General features: G+C 36.5%; 1 protein-coding gene across 2 annotated transcripts in view; it reads left to right on the top strand.

The window, feature by feature from the left end:
- TAFA2 (TAFA chemokine like family member 2) overlaps window positions 1-3,468 on the top strand; it is a 181,553-nt gene extending 178,085 nt beyond the window's left edge. For both annotated transcript variants that reach the window (XR_004981791.2, XM_036400397.2), the window contains one exon: window positions 1,274-3,468. Coding sequence is in view for 1 of the 2 variants with exons in the window: in XM_036400397.2 (XP_036256290.1) it covers window positions 1,274-1,285 (12 nt within the window). In the remaining variant the exon portion in view is untranslated. The remainder of the gene's footprint in view (window positions 1-1,273) is intronic.
- Window positions 3,469-22,972: the final 19,504 nt, after the last annotated feature.

Raw genomic sequence — 22,972 nt, 5'->3', positions numbered from 1 at the left:
GGCACAGAAATATGTTGCCTGACTGTTAAATTAATTCTTTATTATTTTTTCAGGCAATCTCCCATTTTAGAAGGGATCACATGAGGCTGTTTCCAACAGCAAGACCAAAGCAAAATAAAAGCAGTGTAATAAATAAGCCTGTGTATCATAAAAATCACGAAGCACAATTTTATTATTGCCTCAAGTGCAGTTCCTAGAAACAACTCTGTGGAGAAGGCAAACTGAAGTAATGAACTCCTTGAACAGTCTGTTTAATATTCTGTTTGTTGTACGGTTATGCTCTGCAGAGCTGACAAGAGCTGTATGCAAACAGTTTTGCTGAGGGCAAAAGAATGTTTCATCATTAAGGAGCATGACCCTTCTCTCTGTGATCAAAATGAAAAGCGTATGTCCCTTGATGTCATAAAGTGTTGTGACCATTCCAATGAGTTGTTCATCAAGCCTTGGAATGTTTCCCCCTGACACAGTTTTATATTAACAGATTACGTGATTAATCGTATCCACTGACACAGCAGAAATATTCCTCAAAGTTATGTTTCTTTGATATGACAAATTTTTTCTTTTAAAGTTTAAAATCCAAATCAGTTAGAGGGAAAGTCCAATTATTGTGAAATGCTTTGTCCCCCACTCTTTCTTTGTGGTCCTTCTGTTTCCTTCTTGTTTCATGTTCGGCTGGGTGAAACCACTCTAAATTAAATCCTCTGTAATTTTTTACTTTGTGAATAACAGGATCTCTATCTCTACTTAATTTCTGCATGATTTTTTCCTGTTTCTCCACTAGGTGATTATATACATTAAACCTTTAAAAGGACATTGCCTTTTCCAACCTAAATGATTTTATGATGTTATGATTGCTTTGTAAAAATGCCTGCAAAGAATGGAAGAATACAGCTCCAGTATCAGTCATTGTATACTCAATAGCAAACATTTAAAAAGCATAGTTACATACAGAATTTTTAACAACAACAAAAAAAGAATCACAGAAAACATAAATGCCAACATGTGGGTTGGCAATTCATGGTTTTATTATATTTTAAAGCATGGTCACAGTTCAATTTTTCATTGTCGAATCCTATTTTCACTAAACACTTAAAACCACAATTTAGTTGGGGAGCAATGCCATTTAATATCATTGGGGTTTATTCCCTTATTTAAAAACAATAGAAAGAGGTTGCTGGACAGAGATCTTGCACTGCAGTCTCATTTCCCAGTACTTCAGAAACAGATTCACTATGCCCAATTTCTGATTTTCTCATTTTCTTTTTCTTTACAGGTAACCCGATAGCTAAAGACAACTCAAGCCAGTCTCAAGGCTGATAACATTAAATACAACACATAGGAATTTCATTCATCCAGGCAATCCTTGAAGTGAAATTTTATACTGCTGGGGTGTATCCTTCAGAATCAATTGTTTCAATGAGAACCTGGCTTGCAATCAGCAATAGCCTTGAGATCAAAACTACTGGAAAGTTATTTTGAACTTCTGTGTCACAAATATTTCAACTGATTGAACTGTGTACACTTGTAGAATTACACTTGCTGAGGAATTTGCAGCTGTAATCATGAACTAATATTCTAAAGGTGCAGAAAAGCAGCAAACTTTTGGGTTCTCCATTGCAGAACAGTGGCTTTTCATCTTGAAGAGAAACTCTGAAATGTATTGAATCCTTCACTCTGAAATGATCCTTGGTCCACTGTTCAGATTGCTGGTGGGACTGCACACTGCTTTAATTAAATTTCTGTTGCAGAAATTGTCCTCAAGCATGGCGCAGTTTTAGACATTTTTATTTGTGTTCTAATCTTGCAGCTCTCAAAGGTACATATTTCAACATCTTGAAGTTGCTTTGTTATAGGAATGGAATTATATATCCATTGTTAATAATTATTGTTGACAAGTAATATTTATCTGAATACATCAGTCATATTAGAATGTATAGTCAGGTTGACATGTTTCCCTAAGGCTAACCAACTACTGCAGCTTAACAGTTAAAGAAAGTAGTGGTCAAAACTCAATTACCACTTCCATCATAAGGCATTTTATATCTTTAATATATGCATTTCGATTTAGTTTGAAGGAAATGGGTGTTCCCAATATGTACTTTACTTTCCTAACCTTTAATTCATTTAAATTGATGGTAAGAAGTCAATTACACTATTTCATCCCTTTTTTACAAAGACAGGCAGGGATGTAAATGAGTTTTGCAGTTATGATATTGGATGGTAATCATTCAGAATTTTTGTCTTTTTATTAAAAAATAAAATCTCTTCCTTGAACCTAAATACTGATGGATGCTTATGTAGATGTCTGCTCAGGCTGTTTGCCATAAAGGAAAAAAGTCCTAGTGCTCTCCCAGTTTTACACTTCATGGGTATTTTGCTTGCATACAGTCATCCAATTCAGATCTGTTTTGTTAGAAATTATTGAACTTTGAAATGTGTTATTACATGAAAAAAAAATCCTCAATATTTGAAGGCCTTAAGCATCTTTGAGCTTTTTTCTAAGTTATTACAGAATGTATAATTTTATACTCCATTTAATGTATATTGGACCATCTGTAATGTTGATACAAAAGAAATTTGGCAATTCCTTTTAGTGACACTGCATAAACACACTGACTAGAGGGAGTTCTGACTGTATGCTTTGGTGAATTGAAATGAAAGCCACACACACCTAATGGTAGTCAAAAATACATAGAAGTAAGCTTGTTTAAGTCTGTGGTTATCAAACACAGCAAAAAACCCCCAAAAATAGAAAAAAAAAACCCGAATAAAAAGAAAAAAAAAAGGAAAAAAAAAAGGAATAGAAGGAAATGGTTTAATCATTACAAGGCATTGACATGGCTAGTTTAGTTATATATTAAGTTCTGTGATGGATGAACACCCTGGTGAGCTCTGCCTGTCGCCGTAGCCCCTGCTGTTCCAAAACCATTTCATTACCTCTGCTGTATTATTGCACAGGAGAGCTTAAATACAATAAATGACTGTTGGGAATAAAACTGAGAAGTATATTCTATCATTTTGCTGGGAAATAATAAGAAATATGTTGACAGAAAAAGATCTTATTTTCTGATTAAAATTTAATTAGAATAAACCGATTGTAGCAGAAACTGAGTCTCTTGGTATTTTAGGATGGATTAGTATTATATGGATTTGTGCTAAGAGGTTCAGGATGGAAGGAACATCTTAAAGAGGTTGTCTGGGACAGTGCAAAGTGTAAATGTGCTGTTTTGTAAAATCTAAATATGACCTCTATTTGGTCAAAAATCTACATCATGCTTCTCAATACTTGTTTTCTTTGTTTCCTTGTTCTTAAACAGCGCTGAAAATACTGTATTATATACAAGTGTAACACATGCATACCAATAAATGAAAATAAATGGATTTTCAAATATACTGAATAGATTCTCTGCAGTAGATTAATGTTGTGACTATTCATAGCAAGTGAATAAAATTGTAATATAAAATAGAGTTCCCTGTATGGATGTGTGCATTGGAGATCTGTTTACTCACGGAACAAAATAATTTTTTGGTGAATAAGAATCTCAAAGGTTTTATTAACTTTATATTTCCTACCACTTTGAAATGTCTTTTGTTTGAAAGGAACTGATACCTATGGGAAAGTCTGGTGGGTGTACTGTTGTTTTCAGTTCAGATTGAATAAATTTTTTTTTCTTCACAAAATATGAATCCTGAAAAATTATCATTTAGATGATTTAAGTAGCACCAAGACATGGTAGACAATCCTGAAAAAGTAATATTTCAGGTTAATTTGTGTAACTGTTTAAAAGAAAAGAAAAAAGAAAGCCAGTTACTCAGATCTGCTTGTGCACCTTGAAGCAAGCCAGGAGCCACAGTTGAGGTGTCCATAGTGCAGGTTTAATGCTCCTTTAAAAATGGAGTACAGGTGACAGGCTCAGCTATGTGCATTCATGTAAGAATATTAATTGCTTCAATTAATAATTTATTCATTTATATAATATTTTCTAGATTGTTTCATCTGATTGCAAAAATGATCAGGCATTAGGATCAGATCCATGTTACTCTTTGAATTAAGTAATCATCAAGAATGCTGAACTGCAGAATATGAAGTTCTGCAGTTCCAAGTGGCAGTGCATTGAGAGAGGAAGAAAAATCACTGCTTTGTGATACCTCTCACAGTTAGATGTATTGGATCAGTTCAGCAAAGCACAAAAGGAAGTCCTGATATGAATCTTAATGAAAAAAAAATCATATGGGATCAAATCTAAAATAAGGCTTAAAAAACATTCAAGTCTAGATCTTGGTTGTATGTGGTTTATTGGTCATAAAAAATGTTAACCTTTTGAAACAGCACTGCTGCAGATAACACTGTTACTACCTATAAATACACCTATTGTGCTATATATTTTCAATTCCTGTATTTATCCTGTATCTTTTAGATCTTGGCTCCTTCAGCTCTGCCTAAAAATGTTACTGTTGTAGCATTTCAGTACTTCACCAAACAAATGCAGTTCTGTTTTGTTAAGAGTCTATATGCTTTAGGAGTGCATCAAATGCATTTATTTTGAAAATAAATAATCTGATATAAAGTATTTAAATTTGTTAGTTTTCATAAAAATATATGCAGGGATCTTTTTTGCTCATTATAATTGTACAGCTGGCTTTTATAATTTCTAGATAATGCATGAAAGTTAGTAACAACAGAAGAGAAATATGTGATTGGCATCCTTTTCTGTTGATTTACTGCCTCCTCCTTCATGCCTCAGATTTTACACATCTGTTGTTAACCAATCTATTGGCAAAGAAAAGGAGCACAGTTTTGATTTGCAAGAGAACTGTTGCCCTAATTTCTAGGTTTTTTTTGCCAAAAGTTATATAACTCTGAATCAAACCTGTCACACCTGAATAATGTGATGCCATTAAATGATTTCTCATGAATTCAGTGGTCTTAAATTGAAAAATAAGAATTTCCTAATCACTTTGTCTTTATAACAAAGTTTGTATCCTGAAAAACGTTTTTGTTTATTCTTTCACAGAATGAGTGAATGTTTCCAGATTATATCTTTGGTCTTGTTTCTGTAAGAGCTTATTTAAATTTTGGACACTACTTCACAGACAGTCATTGCAAATATTTTAGCAAAAATATGGCTGAGTTTTTTGTACATTCTGTATTCATCTGTACTACAGAAGAGGTAGTACATGAAAAGGTTGAATTTCCCACAACTTTCCTTAACAGTTGAGATTACAAGTATTGTCAATGTCTCATTATCCAAAATTAATTTAAGACCATCTGGCAGGAGGGCCACTGATGGTGACACTGGAAACTCTTGTGTAAGGGAGTGACAGTTCTTTATCAGACTGCTGTGAATAGGATGCTGGGAGAGTCAAAAATTGAGGTATGGTTTCACCACCAGAGATATAGGGTCTGGGGAAGTGGATCCAGCATGTGAGCACAGGGATACAGTCAGCATCCTGAACCTGTGGCTGTGGGGGTGACAGTAGAACCTTAGACCTGTTCTCTGGGTTGTAGGAAAGATCTGACTCCTGTCTCTGGGATTTCTCCTGACTCCACAGTCAGATGACAGAAATGACTGGGCACCTGGGTAATTTCAGTGTGGTTTGTATAAGGCCGTCAGATGCACATAATTGTTTAGCATTTTGTTTAGAAAATTCTGATCGAGCAAATTCATTAAAGTTCACATATTCATTAAAGTTCATATCTCTCTCTCCATTCAGGTCAATTGTTAAAGAAACTACTCTCTATTTTCACTCTTTCCTTGCAAGTATACAGGTAGCAACTGGAAGTGAAATCCAGTTATTCCTCGATAACAGATTCTCTTGATTAAATGTCCCTAATCACATCAATATTAGCTGTGACTGAAAGACTTGAAATACATCTGGATTTCAGTTCTGAAAACCAGTTTACTGCCCAACTAAATGAAATAAATAGTTTGTGTAATAGAAATATTATTGCATATATGTAACCCTAACAGTAGAACTTCTATATCAGCTCTTCAAATTATATTTATGTTCATAACTGTGAAATGTAAAGTTTGGTTTAGATCCTTTATAACATCAGGGAAATTCTTTTTTCTGCTAAAACACTGGGGTAACCTAAGGACACTGCAGTTTGGGATTTATGCCTTTCACTGCTTCAACTGCGCAGCTGGGAAAACAACACGTAGAAATACTTTTGTTACTCACATTGTCGAGACATTTTTCTTGAGTGTGAGGAATATGTAAAGTTGCAAGTTTACTCCATATAAGCATAGTGGTTGAATCTCTTTAACCCTTTTCTTCTTACTGCCATAACAAACATCACAGAAACTGTGCTAGAAAACTGTACTGCAGCCTTATGTCTTAGTATTTAAATCAGAACTTGCAAAATGCACACTACTTTAGTCAATATTTCTCCATATAAAGTAGGTTTTTTTTATAGTCTCTTTCCTCCTTATGATTAATTATTGATGCCTTGTCATATTTGGGCACAGAGAATACAATCCCTACTATTACTGATTTAGGGTTTGTGCATCTTTGTGTTACTTTTATTTTTCGTTGGTCATTTTCTCATGTCCTGCAATCCAGTCAGTTCTTTCAAAACTCTGGTAATGATGAGAAAAGTTTTTTAATAAATAGTGGCCTGGAACTGAAGACAGGAGAGAAGAGAGAGAGAGATGATGTGTTTCTATAATTTTATCTTAGCTTCCAGTTTGAACTATTCTTTCTAAAGAGAAGCAGTTTTTTCTAACTATAAATGGATTGTGTTTCAATACGCTTCCTGATCATAAAGCTGATGAAATGGTCCTCTCTGTATGTCAGATTACCTCAGCAGAATTTACAAATGGAAGATGATGATTTTGCTAATGTCCATGGGCAGGTAGACATAATTTGGTCCCAGATGCTCTGCAGAATGTTCATGGCAAAAGTGACTCAAAAACAATGCCTCCATATGCCATAATTGCTGGAATTATTTCTCAGGCATATTCCCTTGTCATCCCTCATATGTAGAACTCATTAGATTCCTAGTGGGAGAACATATGGAGAAGAGAGTTGATGGAAAACATTATAAAACAGATTGTGTATTTAAATTTATATTATAAAAGACCTCTGTGCACAGGCAAACTTAGCAGAGAAAGTTCGAACTCTTTCTTTCCACTTCATAAGGAAACTGACATTTATGGAGCTGTTAGTACATTCAAATCCACTTCTAGATGGTGGGTTAAAACCTGGTTTTACAGCTAACAATGCTAATTTTGCTGCTAATTTGAAGTCAACTCTGTATTTCCTACATTTTTGCAAATATATACTTAAACTACAATTAAGATCTTTTTAACTAATAGGATAACCAGAAGTTACACCCATACAAATCTGTTGGCAGGATCAGGCCTTTGGCTATGGGTTGTGATTTCAGTGTCAACATAATATCTTTGATGAATAACGTGTTTCTGTTTCACAAAAAAAATATTAATATTTCTTTCATCCATCTCAGCTGACTAATGGATGGTGATTGTATCCAGGGCAGAGATGTTTTAATGACTACTATTAGATAATTATTTATCCTCTACAGCAGTTAAATACAACAAAAAATAAGTTAATCATACATTTATTCAAAGTATTATACACAGATGTTTGTGATGCCTTTTTTCATTACACTTAGGACGCTTTCTTGTTTTAAGGTAATTTATTTTCTGTTATGTTTTACACAAGACTGACCATGAAACAGGTTTCAATAGGGAGCACTGTGGGTACCATAAAGTGTCCCTCCCGGTAGTAGAGGTGGGCACTAGCAGGAGCTATCTGTCAGACAGGTGGGGATGGACAGACTGATGTCTGTGACCTTGCTGCAGTGGCTGGTAAAATATGGCCTATCACCAAGAGAAAGTGTAGAAAATGCTTCCAGAGAAACACATCTACCCAGCTCCTAAAGGAACAATTCTGACAGAGTGTCTCTCATTACATGGAGCTGAATCAAATGTTATACCCAAATCAATAGAGAAGGACACAGGGAAACTGTAGGGCATCTCTGGCTCTATAGTGTGGCTCTATAGACCTTAAAAATGTTTGATATGTCCATAGGATGTCCATTTAGGTCACTGCCTCTTTAAAAGAAGACAGAACATAGCTTTTTAAATAGTATCTGCAGTAGAGTTGTGTGTGTATTTGCTGGCCAATATGCCTTCCTAAAGCCAAGATTTATCATGTTATGAGAGACAGAAGTTCAGATCCACATCTTCTCCTTTGCTGCTGGAAATGGACTGTGTTATTATACTGTTCTTCTAAACCAGAGTCACATAGTACACTGTTGGCAAGTGCCTGAACCCTTCAGAGGAAAATAGTTACTCTGACAAGCCTCAGCAGGAAGCAAAATGTGCATTACTATAAATGCTTTGTCTTAATACTGACAACCTTGATTGTTCTCTATGTGTGGATTTTTTTTCCTGACAGCTACAGGAAAAATGTTAATTATTAGGTGAAAATGTAATTTTTTTTATTTTGCACCAGTCTGAACATCACACTTAAAAGATATATTTTGCAGTTTCTTATATATTTATCCTATTATGATTTAATAATTTGTGCTATATATGTATTAGTCTCTCTGTCAGCTGCTGGTGGCACCTTTTAAAATAGTGTCATCTATTACTGACTTTTTTAATCACTGGAGAAAAATGGTCATTGGGTGGTAAAGTCTTTCATCAGCATTTTGTGGTTTTTCCATTCTCTCAGTATGTGCATGAGAAACTAGATGATGAAGTAGTGAAAGAGCCTTGAAGACGTACTGATTTAATTAATTTCAGGCAAATAGACCTTGATTAGTGAAGAAAGTTATAGCTCCTCTGTGTAAGATTGTGTTCCATCATTCAGAATATCCAGCCCTCTGCTTTGATTCAAATTTGATTATAAGAAATTGGGGCAGTAGTAATATCGATATAAAAGATTAATAGCAACTTGAAAGATGATTCCTTAAGTATTGATGTATGCAATCAAGTATCCATCACATTTTAAATCCTGGGCTTTACCTAATGCTCCTAATGGCTAAGGAAAGTAGCAAGTATGTTCCACATTTTTATGTCCTTGGAAGGAAATACAGACATACCAGAAGACTGGCAGCAGTGCTCACTGTACTTCAGTTAATGATGTGTTTATTGCTCAAGTCCATATAGCTTGGATCTTACCTCACACTTTGTTAAAGCATGTAACATGAGGACCTTAAACTAATCGATTTCTGCAATTAGCAGTTCTGAAAGGAAGCACAAAAGCAAGTTCAAGGCTGTTTATGCCTGGGTTAACTCCACTGTCTTTAGTGACATTATTCTCCAGTTAAATCTAATCTTAACTTTCTAGATAAATAGTTCAGAAAACTAAGCTGCAGGTAATTTGAAGACCTACATTAAAGGGCACGTGAAACTCCAAGGGCTTGGGTAAGAATAAAACAAAGATGACAGAAAATTTAGGTTTCTTTTACTGTTTCACCAGATATCACATTGTTATATAATTGTGGGAATTATAGTTCTGGTCCCATCTCCAAGAGAGAAATATGTGAAATTCAGTCCTGGTCTTATTCCTGCCGTAAAATTCATACCAGAGGCAGTTTGTGAATGTCATTTGGCACAAAACTTTTTCTCTCAAAACCCCAGTGTGAGGTCTCTGTTCCATGCCTGTGCACCTTGCATCCTGAAAATAGAGCTTTCTGGGAACTTTGCTGATGACTAAATCTTCTTATGGACTTCTGCTGAGGTTTGCATTTCATACTGACTCTCTATGCAAGCTGTTCCAAAAATTATGTCATTGGTTCATACTCCTGCATCTCCTCACTTTTTTGTTGATCAATATAGTAATAAATGCTTTATACATAGTCTTTGAATTTGATGTATCTGATAATTTGCAGCAATCATGAAATGGTATTTCTTACTTTATTTCAAAATTGTAAATGATTCAAATATCATGAACAGTAATAAACTCAGTCAACTCATTCACAATAAAGAAATGTGATGCCTTAAGCTACTTTTAACCAGTCAGAATATTGTCAAGGTGACCTTTCATGCTGCTTCAATTGCATAGCCTTGCCATTATTTAACTATTAGAATGATGGAAAGCTTGCACTTTGCTATTTGAGTGGCAACATTTCTAGGCATGAGGACCTGAAGGAATGGAACCACAGAGAAGCTGTAATTAATGTGCCCCATTAAGGAGTTAAGGATAATCAGCCAAAGAAAGACTAAACCTGGTGGAGCAAAGCAGCTGCAGTCTAGTGTTGAAAACTAAAAATTCAATTGCAATTCTTTCTAGAATCCTAATATCTGATGCTGGTATCTCAACCACCCACTGTTGAAATGTATATGAAAAATGCAGCTTCTGGATTGCTATTAAAACTCTTAAATTTAAATGTTAATGAGATAAATGCTGTTCCATATTATTACCTCCTATTTTAAAAGGATAAAATTAATTTTTGTTTAAAAATTTTTACATACATATTTATACAATAGAAGTAACTAGAAAAAAATAGTAGTAATAATAAAAATCCGTCCATTACAATGTTAAAATGTAATTGTTTCATGACTTTATGATTAGATGTATTCTGTCTACATGAAGCTTGACTTGTGTTGACAGAAAGCAAAATCATCAGAAAGATGTGGCTGTTGAGAAACCTTTTGTCTTCACAAAGCTAATGGTGGAGGATGAGCATCACAGACTGTGGGAGCTGTGTAAAAAGCAGAACAGAAGATGGTTTCTTTTTCCGTCAGCGGTTAGGTGATTTATATACATGACTCTCATTAACATTAATGGAAGTTATCTGCCTCATTTTTTATGAGCCTGATGTGAAGTTAATGGCAGTCTTCCCATTGTCTCTAGTGGGCTGTGGATCAACCAGTAAGTGCACAAATGGGTCTGGTTGAAATATCGGTGCTTGTAGAATGGTGCTTGCTTAGAATTTCAACATGCTTCATTCACAGTTACAACAAAAAATGCTGTGTGAATGCCTAAGTGTCTGATCTGAGGAGTGTAATGGTGCAGAGTGTAATGTGCACCATTATCAGATCTGCGGCACCGTGGGGCATCCACATGGCAGACTGAAGAGATGTCTGAGCCAGCTCGGAATGAGCTGGTATGAGCAGGAGCAAAAATCTGCCCAGAAGCATGAGCTGCCTCACTTCTCAGAGATTTGAACTGGAGTAGGTGTAGTGGGGTTTGTGGTCCAGACTACAGGATGGGGGAGTTGCAGTGCCATGCGATGCGGTACTTCTATCAACAATACAGTAATGTACAAGCCCATTTTTTTTTAAATCCAGCCTGAGATCTGCCTCTATGCTGAGTTCTCTCTGCATTTTATTTTTTTTTTTTTGTGTTTTGTTTTGGATTTTTAATTTTTTTTTAACAGAGGAATAATATTTTTGTTTCAGTAAATCCTTCACTGACTCACGAATGCTTTGCAGTTTTAACAAATCTAAACTCTGCTGCTTTTTCTTCTGTGAGGAAGGGAAGGAGACCTGATGTTACCAGAATTTGAAGGACATCTGTTCAAATCTGTCCTGGGATAGAGTTAATTTTCTTCTTAGTAGCTGGTACAGTGCTGTGTTTTGTATTTAGTATTAGAATAACGTGGAAAATGCACTGCTATTTTGCTTGTGTATAAGTGGTTTCTAAGTCAAGGACTTTTCAATGCTCCGTGCTCTGCCAGTGCAGAGCTGGGAGGGAGTGTGGCCAGGACAGCTGATCTTAAGTGGCCAAAGGGTTTATTCCATACCACGGAACATCAAGCCAAGTATACAAACTGGGGGATTTGGTTGGGAGGGGTGATCACCAGGATGAGCACTGGCAAGTGGATGGTGAGCAATTGTATTTTGGGCCACTGATTTCTCTTGGGTTTCATTTTCCTCTCTCTTTTTTTAAAAAATTATTATTATTGAAATTATTATCATTATTATCATTACCATAATCTATATTTGTTTCAAGTATTAAACTGTTCTTATCTTAACACACTTTTTTTTGACTCTCATCCCAGTTCACGGGGGAGGTAAGTGAGCAGCTGCATGGTGCTGGGGTTGAATTGCAGCAGCATGCATGCCCCTTATTATGAGCCAGTCACTACAGGGACAGGTGACCAGCCTTGCTGTCAGTGAAGAACATTTCTCACCACACACAGACAAGCCAGTACATAATAGCTTTTCCATGCATTGGGAACTTCTCTTATAAGCAAGTTCATGCTAAAGTATTCCCAGCTGTACCAGGTTTCTCCTTAATACAGTGTCACATTTGTGTCTACATAAAAAAACTGGCCTCTGGAAGAACTTGCATGTTGAAGCTGGGCCTCTAGTAAGAACAGGGGAAGCTGGATCCTGAGGGCTTTAACACACAAAAGCCCTCTGCTTTTCTGCTCCTACTCTGCCAGACACGGTCCCTGATGGTCTCAATCTCAGGTGCAGGCTGTAGCAAGGCTGGGCATGTACTTTGAAGATGTAGATGTACACACAATACAAACCAGACTGACACAGGTGAGAGATTGGCACTGGTATCTGAACCCTTAAGCACACACAGCTTGCACGAGGCCATGAGCAGCACGGACCGCACAATCACCTCCTCTCCTCCGGCTGCTCAGGATTAAAACCTGTGCACCAATGCTGTTTGCTGCAGCTGAAACGTGCAACAAAATGCTGTTAATTTCTGCTTCACACTGTGATTCTGCTATGATCTTTTTCTCTGCATGACATCATGAAATGCAGACGCATTGGATTTTCCGCACCTCTGGGCTCCTCACAGTTTCAAAATAAGAGCTGAGAGAAGTACGGAACATGATATTGGCGATCCATCAGGTAGGGAACAAGCAAGTACCCAAATGTGGGATTTACTAGCTACATTCAGAGATTTTAGGGGATGCACAGCTGGAGTAATTGTGGGAAGAACAGAACAAATACTCCCTACTTGTTCAGCTGTGCTGCAGCTCTACCATGCATAACAGAAAAGGTAGGTGTAGAGAAGAAAATAGAGATTAGTGCCATTCAATTTGCCTGTAGAATGCTTTACAATGTTATTTACAGGCTGTGGTTTGGTGCTTTAGTTTTAATTAACTTTTTATTTTATTTTATTTTTTCTTATTTATTTTTAGATTAAGAATTGTTTAATAATTTAAAAAAAGGATTTTCGTACCCTGTTGGCAATCACAAGTTGGACTGCACTGCTCTGGAATTTTTTTATTGTATTTAAATCTAAGGCTTATAAAGTTCTGCATTTTTATTAAGGACTTGTTTTCTGCTTAATTGTAAGGAAATGAGAAACCACAGCAATGCCAAAGGGTTTTATTAAACTATCAAAAATCAGCAAGCAATATACACAAGCCAATTAAATAGCACTCTATGTCCCTAAAAGTAGAAGGCATACATGCTTGCACTTAAATTAATACTTTCTTTGACAAAGAAATCAACCCTTATAGAGTCAAACCCATAAAATTTATCAGATGCGATATACTAAGTGCAGATTAGCAGTCCTTTTACCACAGCAATAAAAAATTTAAACCCACAATTCTTGAAAAACCTGATATCAATACTACAGGTTTTAAGTTATTTCTATTAAAATATATGCATTTGCAATCAATGATTGCACCATGTGTGCCAGAGATATCAGCATAGGGAGGAGTGCCAGAGTTTTCTTGCCTGCATTCATGCTGGGTCTGTACTGCTTCTAGGATTTACTGTCGGGACTGTGAATATGCTGTTGGGTACACTAAATTACATGAAGCCCCCTCCACAAGAAAAATTGCTATCCTTGGTGATGCAGGTGCTTCTTTGGTGACTAAGAACAGGTGCAGATCATCTGAAAGGTGTTTGGATATGATTAACACTGGAGCTTCCAGAAAGCTCTTCCTGCTTTGGATCCTGCTTTTGACAACAGAAACACAGAACTGATGGGTGTGGTTAGCCAACACAAAATCCCTATCACACTAACAGGAGTCCTTCCCCACTGTGCATCATGGAGCTATTCTTCGTACAGTTCTATGAATTGCTGGCAAATCTGAGATGGCTCTGAAGGCATTCCTGCACACGACTCTGGTGAGAATCAGGAGGGATATTTGGATGCAGATACTCAGCGCTATGATTTTTTTAGACAAATTTATGAGGAAGCAATAGAAGCATTTTTCTCACTGTCTGTGTGCTGGATGTAGTTCCAATAAGCCTTTCCTGGGCCAGAGAAAATCCTATCATAGAGCTAGTAACAAATCCAAATTAGACTAATTCCTTTTAGTTTGGTGCTGAATCAGGAAGTGGTTTCCATTTCATGGGGATTTTTCCCCCCAGGGGATCTTACAAATCTGTTCAGTCTTTTGCTCATTTCTATTTGGATGAATGTTTGTATTTCAAAGTCATCATCATTGAACATGTTGTGTAGGCAGCTTTATCAAAAAGGATAAGGGTAGAGTGATCACAAGGTACTCAATCCTCACTTTCAAGATGACCCTTTATTGTAGGACAGGAGTATGCAGCATAATCTGTGGATACTATATTTCAAGCACTTAATTTCACTTAGCTCCTTAGTGAATTGGGAGACCTTTTTAGATTCCAGAACTGTTAATAATCAGCTGTATAAATAAAAGCATGAAGTCAGAATTGCTTAAAATGTTCAGTAAAAAAAATGGCCAATTTTTATGGTTACATCACCACATGGTGATGGTAAATCTCATCCTTCATGGGACCATAAGAAATGAGGCTCAAAGTGGGTTCATTTTCCCCTGCAATAATCTCCTTAGTCTACAAGAGGGAATTAACCAATGTAATCTCATATCTGTTAGAAATGGAAAATACTACTAAAAGGTATTAACAATTAGTAGCACATCTGAGCCAAAAAAAAAAAAAAAGAAAAAAGTTCCATTATTTGATCCACTTTTATTAAATACAAATCTTACATTAGCTGAAGATTAGCTTCCAGAAATGTGAGAAGTTGTTTAACGTCACAATATTTGAGACACATGCAGCACATTGTCATTGGACATTAGCATACAAAGTCCAGAAAACAGTGCAGAAAATAGACCCATGAACAACATCCACCTGTATTTAGTGTTCAGTGTGTGCGTGTTCTAATATTTTAGATCTCTATTCTGTACTTGTTTTTGAAAACCAAACTGTAGTAATAGAAGATGTGTATAAATATATAACATGCTCAGAGGAAGAGAAATAAGAAACATTGGAATAAAAACATGAGTGTTTATACCATAATAACATTCTGTACCGTAACAAGAAAATTCTTTACCACTCTAACCATCTTGCTGAGATGGCAACTAAGATTGCATGGACGAGTTTATACAAATTTTTATATGACTTTTCAAGTAAGGTAGTATTTTTAGCTTTTCTTGGTTCACGCATGTCTGCCATACAGTAAAAAATGTTTCATAGTTCTTAATAGCCATAGGCATAACTTAAATGGAAAGAACAACCTTGCTCTCAGGACAAATCTCCCACACCCATAAAACCCTGCTTAACACTATTTCCCTTGGAACATGTTTACTCTTCAATAGTTTCCTGCCCTCACAGAGCAAGCATGACATTTGAACATCCCACCAGTTGCTGCATGCTCAGCATAGTGAGAATTTCCCCCAGTGTTATGAATGACTGCTTCTAAAGGGCACCAGTTACTCGCCTGAATGGAAATCAAAATGTTGTTCATAGTTAAGCTTTCTTGTTGTTCACGTCAACACCTTTAACACTCAATTTATAAAAGCGACAATTTTTTTTTCAGTAATTGTTTTGATTTCTCCCAATTCTTGCATTATTTTGTATCTTTTGCATTCTCTTCTGTATTTACAGAAAACCTTAGGGTAGGGGTGAAGGAACTTGGAATGAAAATATGAACCACTCACAGGCAGTTAACCAAATTAAACAGGGACAGGTGGAAGAGAGTTTAAACTACATTTGAGCTTTATTTGGGTGAAATGAGATGTTTACAAATTTTATTTTTGTGTTCTATTGCTGGGTTGGTTCTGTGCTTCCAAGCAAATCTCCAGTTGGTATTTATCAGCTGACTTTATGCACTGTTTCAGAACCATAATTGTGAACTTTCCTTTCTATCCATTAAATGAAACAGGGCACCATGAGGGGTGATAGTTCCACCTTCACATCTTTCTGCCAATGTAAACTCCTTGGCAGAGGCATAATCTCATCAGTTATCAATTATATCCTTCATGCAGCTAGCAAAGGGGAAAGTGGGTTTTGCTGACAGAAAAATCCATCTCAGAAAGTGACAATGAATTTAAAAAAGAATAATGTGAGCATCATCCTGCAGCAACTCTGTTATGGCAACCTATAAAAACCAAGCACATCAAGAGCCCTGCTTAGAGACAATTGTCAAGAAAGGAGCTACTGGTACAATTCCAAGATCTGTTGTCGCATCCCTGCAGGCTAAAGAGGCTGACAGCTCCTCTGAGTGGATGACTCCTCCCTGAAACTCACCCTCTTCTTGTGTCATAGTTTGATGATATTTATACTGACAGATGTCACAAAATGACATTCTAAGATGATTTGGGTTCAAGCTCAATGGAATGTTTGGTTTGAACTCAAAAGTTTTTGAGGTAAAACCACGCCAAACTTCTATGGCATGCATTTATCTGCAGTTGAGACTGATAGCCTGCAGAAAGAGACATCTGCAGATATGACATGTTTACAAACTCATCAGAACATGCCCACTGTCTTGACTGTTTTCAGATATGCAAATGAAATTTTTGATGTACAAAGTTTCTTAGGATTGCAGAATCACAGAAAAATTCAGGCTGAAAGAAACTTCCAGAGGTCTCTAGTGCAACCTCTGACGCAAAGCAAGGCTGTGTTTCAGATCAGACCAGGTTATTCAGGGCTTCATCCAGATTAATTTAAAAAATCTCCAAGGATGGAGACCATACAATTGTTTAAATAAATCTTTCACTGGTGTTTTCATAAGGAATCTAATTAGAAAAAAAAGGGGTATCAGTGCAAGGAAGATTAGTATTGGGAAAGTGTCTGACAAAATGAACTTGACATATTTTCCCTATTCTGTTGCTCAAAATGTCCATTTCTATTACTCCTTCCTTTTGTATGGCTTCCTCTTGTGCATTCTTTCTCTTCTAGTACATACAGAATTCTGTGAAGGGCCATGGCTTGAAGCATGCATATTTTGGCAAACATCTGGCAGGCTTTCTTTGTTATGAACTGTAGGACATCTCCCCTGTTGTACAAATACCACAGCCTTTTGGTTTCTTTGCAAGTTTGAAAAATTTTATTTCACTTAAAGGTGTTTTGCCAATCCAAATCAAATATGCGATAAGTAAGTGACACTTACAAGCACTAGTTTGAGCTTCTGCCCACTGTGTGTTTTGTCAATGTTTTATTAGATGTTTTTGAGATATGAGGATGAAAATTTTTACTATGAGGGTGGTGAGACACAGGAACAGATTTCCCAGAGAGTCTGTGGATGTTCCATCCCTGGAAGTTTTCAAGGCCTTGTTAGAATGGGCTTAGAACAATCTGGTCTACTGCTGGAACATATCTCTGCTTATGGCAGTTGAGTTGGAATTAGGTGACTTTCTGGGTCCTTTTCAACCCTAAACTTTCTTTTCTATGATTCTATAACTGTTCTCAGTGTGATACACTTTTCAGAATCCAAACAAGTCCCTACATACTTATTTGTTGTCTTATAGTGTTATTGAAGAACCCTCTCCCACAATTTCAGGATTTGCCTCAGTTTTCTGTAGATTTCCCTTCTTATAATCCTGAATGGGCTTCTCTCCTGACTAATTAACTACCTCCTTCCCATCTCTGAATGCAATATACAGTCACTGACTGCCTTGTTCTCGCTAAGCTGGGCAGTTAAAGATGGTCTACGCAGCTGAAAGGTACACAGAGGGTCAAAGCACAGCAGGGTTGGCTGCAGGGGACCATGGGAGACATGAATATCTCTCCCTGTCTCTCTCTCTCCCCCCTTCTGTCTGAGATAGAGAGGTATATGAACTCTTTGACTATTGGTATTCCATTCTGCTCAGTCAGAGGTGGGAGCAGACGAGGCTGTTGTGCTGCGTGTGTTTGTGCGAGTGCTGTGTATGTTGCATACATTTCACAATAGGTACAACGCAGACCTGAGCTCTGTTATTGCCTGCTAAGGACCCACACTCAGTCTTGTTACTGGCTGAACCTGGGTTTGCTCATGCAGCATCCTCACAGCCCTTGATCTGCTGAATCTGGCCTGATTTCTCCTGACATACTGCCCTTTTACTCTGGGCTTAACTTGGGAGCTGATAATTGTGCATTTCTCCAAGATCTTTCTCTGAGATCTGATATTTCTTATAGAAATATTATAGATATTCTTATAGAAATATTTCTTATAGAAAGATCAGGGCTATTTCTATAAATAGAACAAGCCCTGATATAAAGAAAGAAACAGTCTGATTTAGGAGCATTTGTAATCTCTGCCACCACTCCCGCCCCCTCCATTAGAAGCAATTACCTTACTGCCTTTCTCTCTCTATTTATCTATCCATCTATCTGTGAATCCTTAGCAAGTAATTAGACCTCGTGCTCAGATTGCAGCCCAAAGTAAAAAAAAAAAATAGTAGAAAAGAGAAATCCACTGCTAAAACTCCTAAGAAACATTCTAGTTCTTATTCATGAGTTTTAGTGGGTCATACTCTGTCCTAGTCAGATGTTAGGAGAGAATATAATAAAAAAAAAATTAAAAAGTAAAAATAATACTTGTCTGCAATGGAAATATGCTATGAAATGTGGAAATGCTGCCTCCAGCAATGGAAAACTGAAATGGAGGAGGAAGTACAAGCTTACCCTAAATTCTCTGAAAAGACACCCTTTTATGTGACTGAACAGTCAGCTTTGCAGGTTGTCTCTATCTGATGGGGTGTGGGCTGAAAAATTTCCAATGTTTATTTGACTCTTACCTGAAAAAGAAATTGACATTCTTTTGCCATTCTCTGCACTCAAATAAAGGTTCAGTGCTTCATGTAGTGTGTGGCATACAGGATGTATATATCCATATATGATGGATACATATCCATATGTGATGGATACCATTCCTCCAGCTTCATCTTCCAATGTAAACAAGGGTGTATGATCTTCCAGCTGAAATTCTCTACTTACTGATCCAGCTGATAAAATCTAACTGTTATTGCCATCTACCTGAAGTCTTGTAAGACACTTCACTCTACTCAAGTGCCATCAAATGAGCTAAGTTTCTTCTGTGAGAATGCATCCCTTGTTTATGGTACTCTGGGAGCGAGGTAGCACTAAAAAAGTAGAAATCAGCTGAGAAGTATGATTTAAACTGATATGATTTTAGAGCTGATTTAGAATATCTTCCTGATAACAGACAGGAATTTTTTATCTGTATCTTGCATATTTTTTATCTGTACTTGCATATTTTAAGGATTATGCATATTATCAAATATCTGGTCCTAAAAGTGGCAGATTGATTTATACTCATAGATGTATCAGTGAGCAAGTCATGCGCTGAATTAAATCTAGTCAGTAATGTGTAGTGCTTTTTCAAAGGCAGATTAATTTACATACTACAATCACAGAATTATTAAGAATCGCTGTAAGAAATCAGGATTTAGGTGGAGAAGTAGGCTATTTCAGTTTTAATTTCCCCAGCTATTATTTTGCTGGTAATATGAAAGAATTTAGTCTAGATTTTTTTTTAACCAACTGTCAAGGAAAAGACCTACTCAGGACGAGTCAGCTGAGGCATGAAGATTGTGACAGACCATGGAGCAGCAATGACAGATTGGATCTTGAGTTTCCTTTTGATTTTTTCAACCTAAAAATACCCTGTTCTTTTATTTACTTATATCTTCCTGAAAGTTTGCCACTGAAAACTGGACTCCAGTACCTGCCACTCTAGTGCCTTGGACAGCAGGATGGTTGCCTTCTATTTCTTATATGCTAAACTCTTAATAATATAACCCTTCTTTGCAAGGACAGCACACTGTTGACTTGTTTCCAGTTTTACAGCCTTTATATACCTCAGACTCTTTTTTGCAGTGTAGCTATCTAGAAACTTGTTTGCCTTCTTCTATGTCTGCCCATGAGTTTCCTGGAGTACTTCATAGGTGCTGCTATTGAATTTTGTTGTACTGATCTGAGCCCATTTCACCAATTTATCAAAATTATTTTGAATTCTAAACCAATACTCCAAAGTGTTTGCAGCTCCCCTCAGCTCTATTATCTACAAATATGAGGAGCTTTTCTACTATCGATATTGTTCATGAAAACACTGACTAGAATTATGTGTAGTGCAGCCTTACCTTCTTCCCACCAAATGTGATCTTACAGTGTGATGCAACCTCGTGATAATTATGTTAAAACTGGCTCTTTTACCTGCATGGCGGCTGTGTTCAGCCAGAACCAAAATACCAGATACACCATTTTCTCCTGAGAGTGACTGGGCCAAAGACATTTCCCAGTTTCATCACAGTTTGGCCTGGGCTTCTACTCTGTTTACTGAGGGAGTGACAACCAGGTAAAGACAAACACGTTGGTCATTGAAAAGGTTTCGTTTCAAGAAATGGATAGTGGATGCTTAAAGCTACTTCATTGCTTTTAGGAGCTTATAAATTGATTATTTAATCATTTACTTCAGCATCATTCTGCAAAGATAAAGTTATGTTTACTGATCTCTAATTCCCCAGGTGTTTATTTTTCTTTTTCCTAAAGTTAAGATCAATATTTATCCTTCTCCATCCCTTTCAGATTTCATCTATTTGCCATGAAGTCTAGAAGATAATCGCTAACAATTCCAAGATGGATTTGCTCTACAATAAATTTTCTCAAGCCTTGTGACTTGAATACATATAACTTTCCTGAATACCTAAATATTCTTTGATTTATTTTTATTCTATTCTGGCCTAAGTTCACATCCCTTTGTTGTTACGAATCACCTGATCACTATTAACCTTTTTGTGAAAAAGGAAGTGAAAAACCCTGGGACATTTCTGCCTCTGATCTGTTATCTGTTAATATCTCATTTCCTCCACAAGGCTCAAGACATTTTAATTCATTTTGCCATGCCCTCTATAGCTTTTATATATTGTGTCTATTTTTTTTTTTTGGGCTATCATTTGCAAGTTTAATACCTATTGCTGGATTTCACGCACTTACATTTATCACTCCTTTTTTTGTTTGTGTGTACGTCTGTACTGCTTTCTCAATCATCCTAAGTAATTTCCTCCCATTTATACTTTTGGACAATCCTTACTTGATTCTGAAACACTCCGAAAGCTCCATGCAATCCCAAATTAGTCTTACCACATTTCATATGCAGAATAGTTTAACTTCAATATTGTTTGCTTTTGCACTGGTTGCAGCACCAAAATAATTTCACCCATTATTCCTTTGCCCAGGATTTTACCAAATACTGATTTTATTTGTTTGGTTTTGTTTTAGGCTCATCAGCAATAATTTCCTACTCTTACTCTTGTCCACTCAGAAATCATGAATTCTAAAGAAATGAAAGATAAAGTTCCTGTTGCAGGAATTATGGTTTTTAAAAAGCTGGGGTATCTTTTTTCCTATGCTCCTGCTGGGGCATCATGTTGCTGAACAGGACTAATCTGCCATGGTATTTTGTGATACCAAATAAAAGAGAGAAAGAGGATATTTCACAATGTGATAGTCTGCTGAAAAGTACTAATTTTGTATTATAAAGAATGGACTGGAAAGGAGCTAATAATAAAAATGGCATTTTATTTATATGTTAGGGTTTTTTGGGCATATGAATTAGAAAGAATGTTATTTCAACTCCTATTGAAATGCAGCCATTCCAGTGCAGGCAGAATACAACAATACTACTTATTATAAGACTGAAAGGAGTAGAGCCATTATCAGGAAGGATGAAATACTTTTTGTGAAAAAGCGTTATTTGAAATTCTGCCTCTGATTACTATCTTTGAAACTGACCAGGAGTTCAGTTGCTCCTTCTGAAAAGGGATATTGTTTATTTATAATTCATATTAGAAAACTAGTTCTGCATTCGTATCTTCCATAGTTATTATATGTTGAAAGCAGTGTCACTTCCTCTAAATCTAGAGGAAGAATTCATCGCTGAGTCTATAAATAGGGCATTATTGCTGGAAGGGGATGTATGAGCTCCTGGAGAACTTACAGAGCTTCACTCTGGGAATGAAAAGCCCATGTACCTTATGTCAATCTGCATGCCTTAGGATCTGACCAGGCTTTGTGTCTCACTATGCTCAAAATTCTGTTATGAACAAATGATGTCATATATATGGAGATAAGAATTTGTTGCTAGCCCAGTTAATGTTTTAACAGGCTAATAATGCAAACTAACACAGAGCATCTTCATCAATAGTATTAACATATTTATACTAAACCTTCCTAATATTTTTCCCTTTGTTCAATGCTGTTGTCCTCACCCTTTCAACATCCCTCTGAGTCCAAGACTGACCCTTCAACACTTCAGTAGAATGGAAAACGGAACTATGAAAAGTCATCAGACTCCTGAGGTCTTTGTCAGATGGAGCATGATGTTCGTGACACGGATTTTTTCAGTCTTGCATCTGCTTGGATTTACTTTTATATATTTTCTTCACACAGACTTCTTATATGCTGGTTATTTTAATGGTTTTCAGATTATTCAGCTTTTCTGTTTGCTTTTTTCTTTACAACTAGTGCCACATTACTTATGAGGCTGCACTTGTATAGTGATCACCTGTTGGACTCTGGTTGATTGTCATTGGCATTTGCAGTTTGGTACCTCAGATAAACTTTTCAATTTTTGCTCTAGAGTTCTAGATTATTGAACCCACTTGTTGTTACAAAATAAAATTTATGGCAAAACAAACCTATGGCAATAGTTGCCTCACTTCTAGACAATTGATATCATGGCTAAGTCATGACAAGACAATCCCTGGTAAGTACTCAGGCCCTTGCACTGTAAGGGCAATATAAAGCCTTTTGTTAATAACAGCAAAAATGTATTTGCTGGGCTACTCTCTGTGTCAACAAAGGGAGGG

The sequence above is a fragment of the Molothrus ater genome, chromosome 5 (assembly GCF_012460135.2).
Source record: "Molothrus ater isolate BHLD 08-10-18 breed brown headed cowbird chromosome 5, BPBGC_Mater_1.1, whole genome shotgun sequence".
In the NCBI taxonomy this organism is placed as follows: domain Eukaryota; kingdom Metazoa; phylum Chordata; class Aves; order Passeriformes; family Icteridae; genus Molothrus; species Molothrus ater.
Note: the sequence above shows the minus strand (reverse complement) of the source record. Positions and strands in the feature narration are given on the sequence as shown.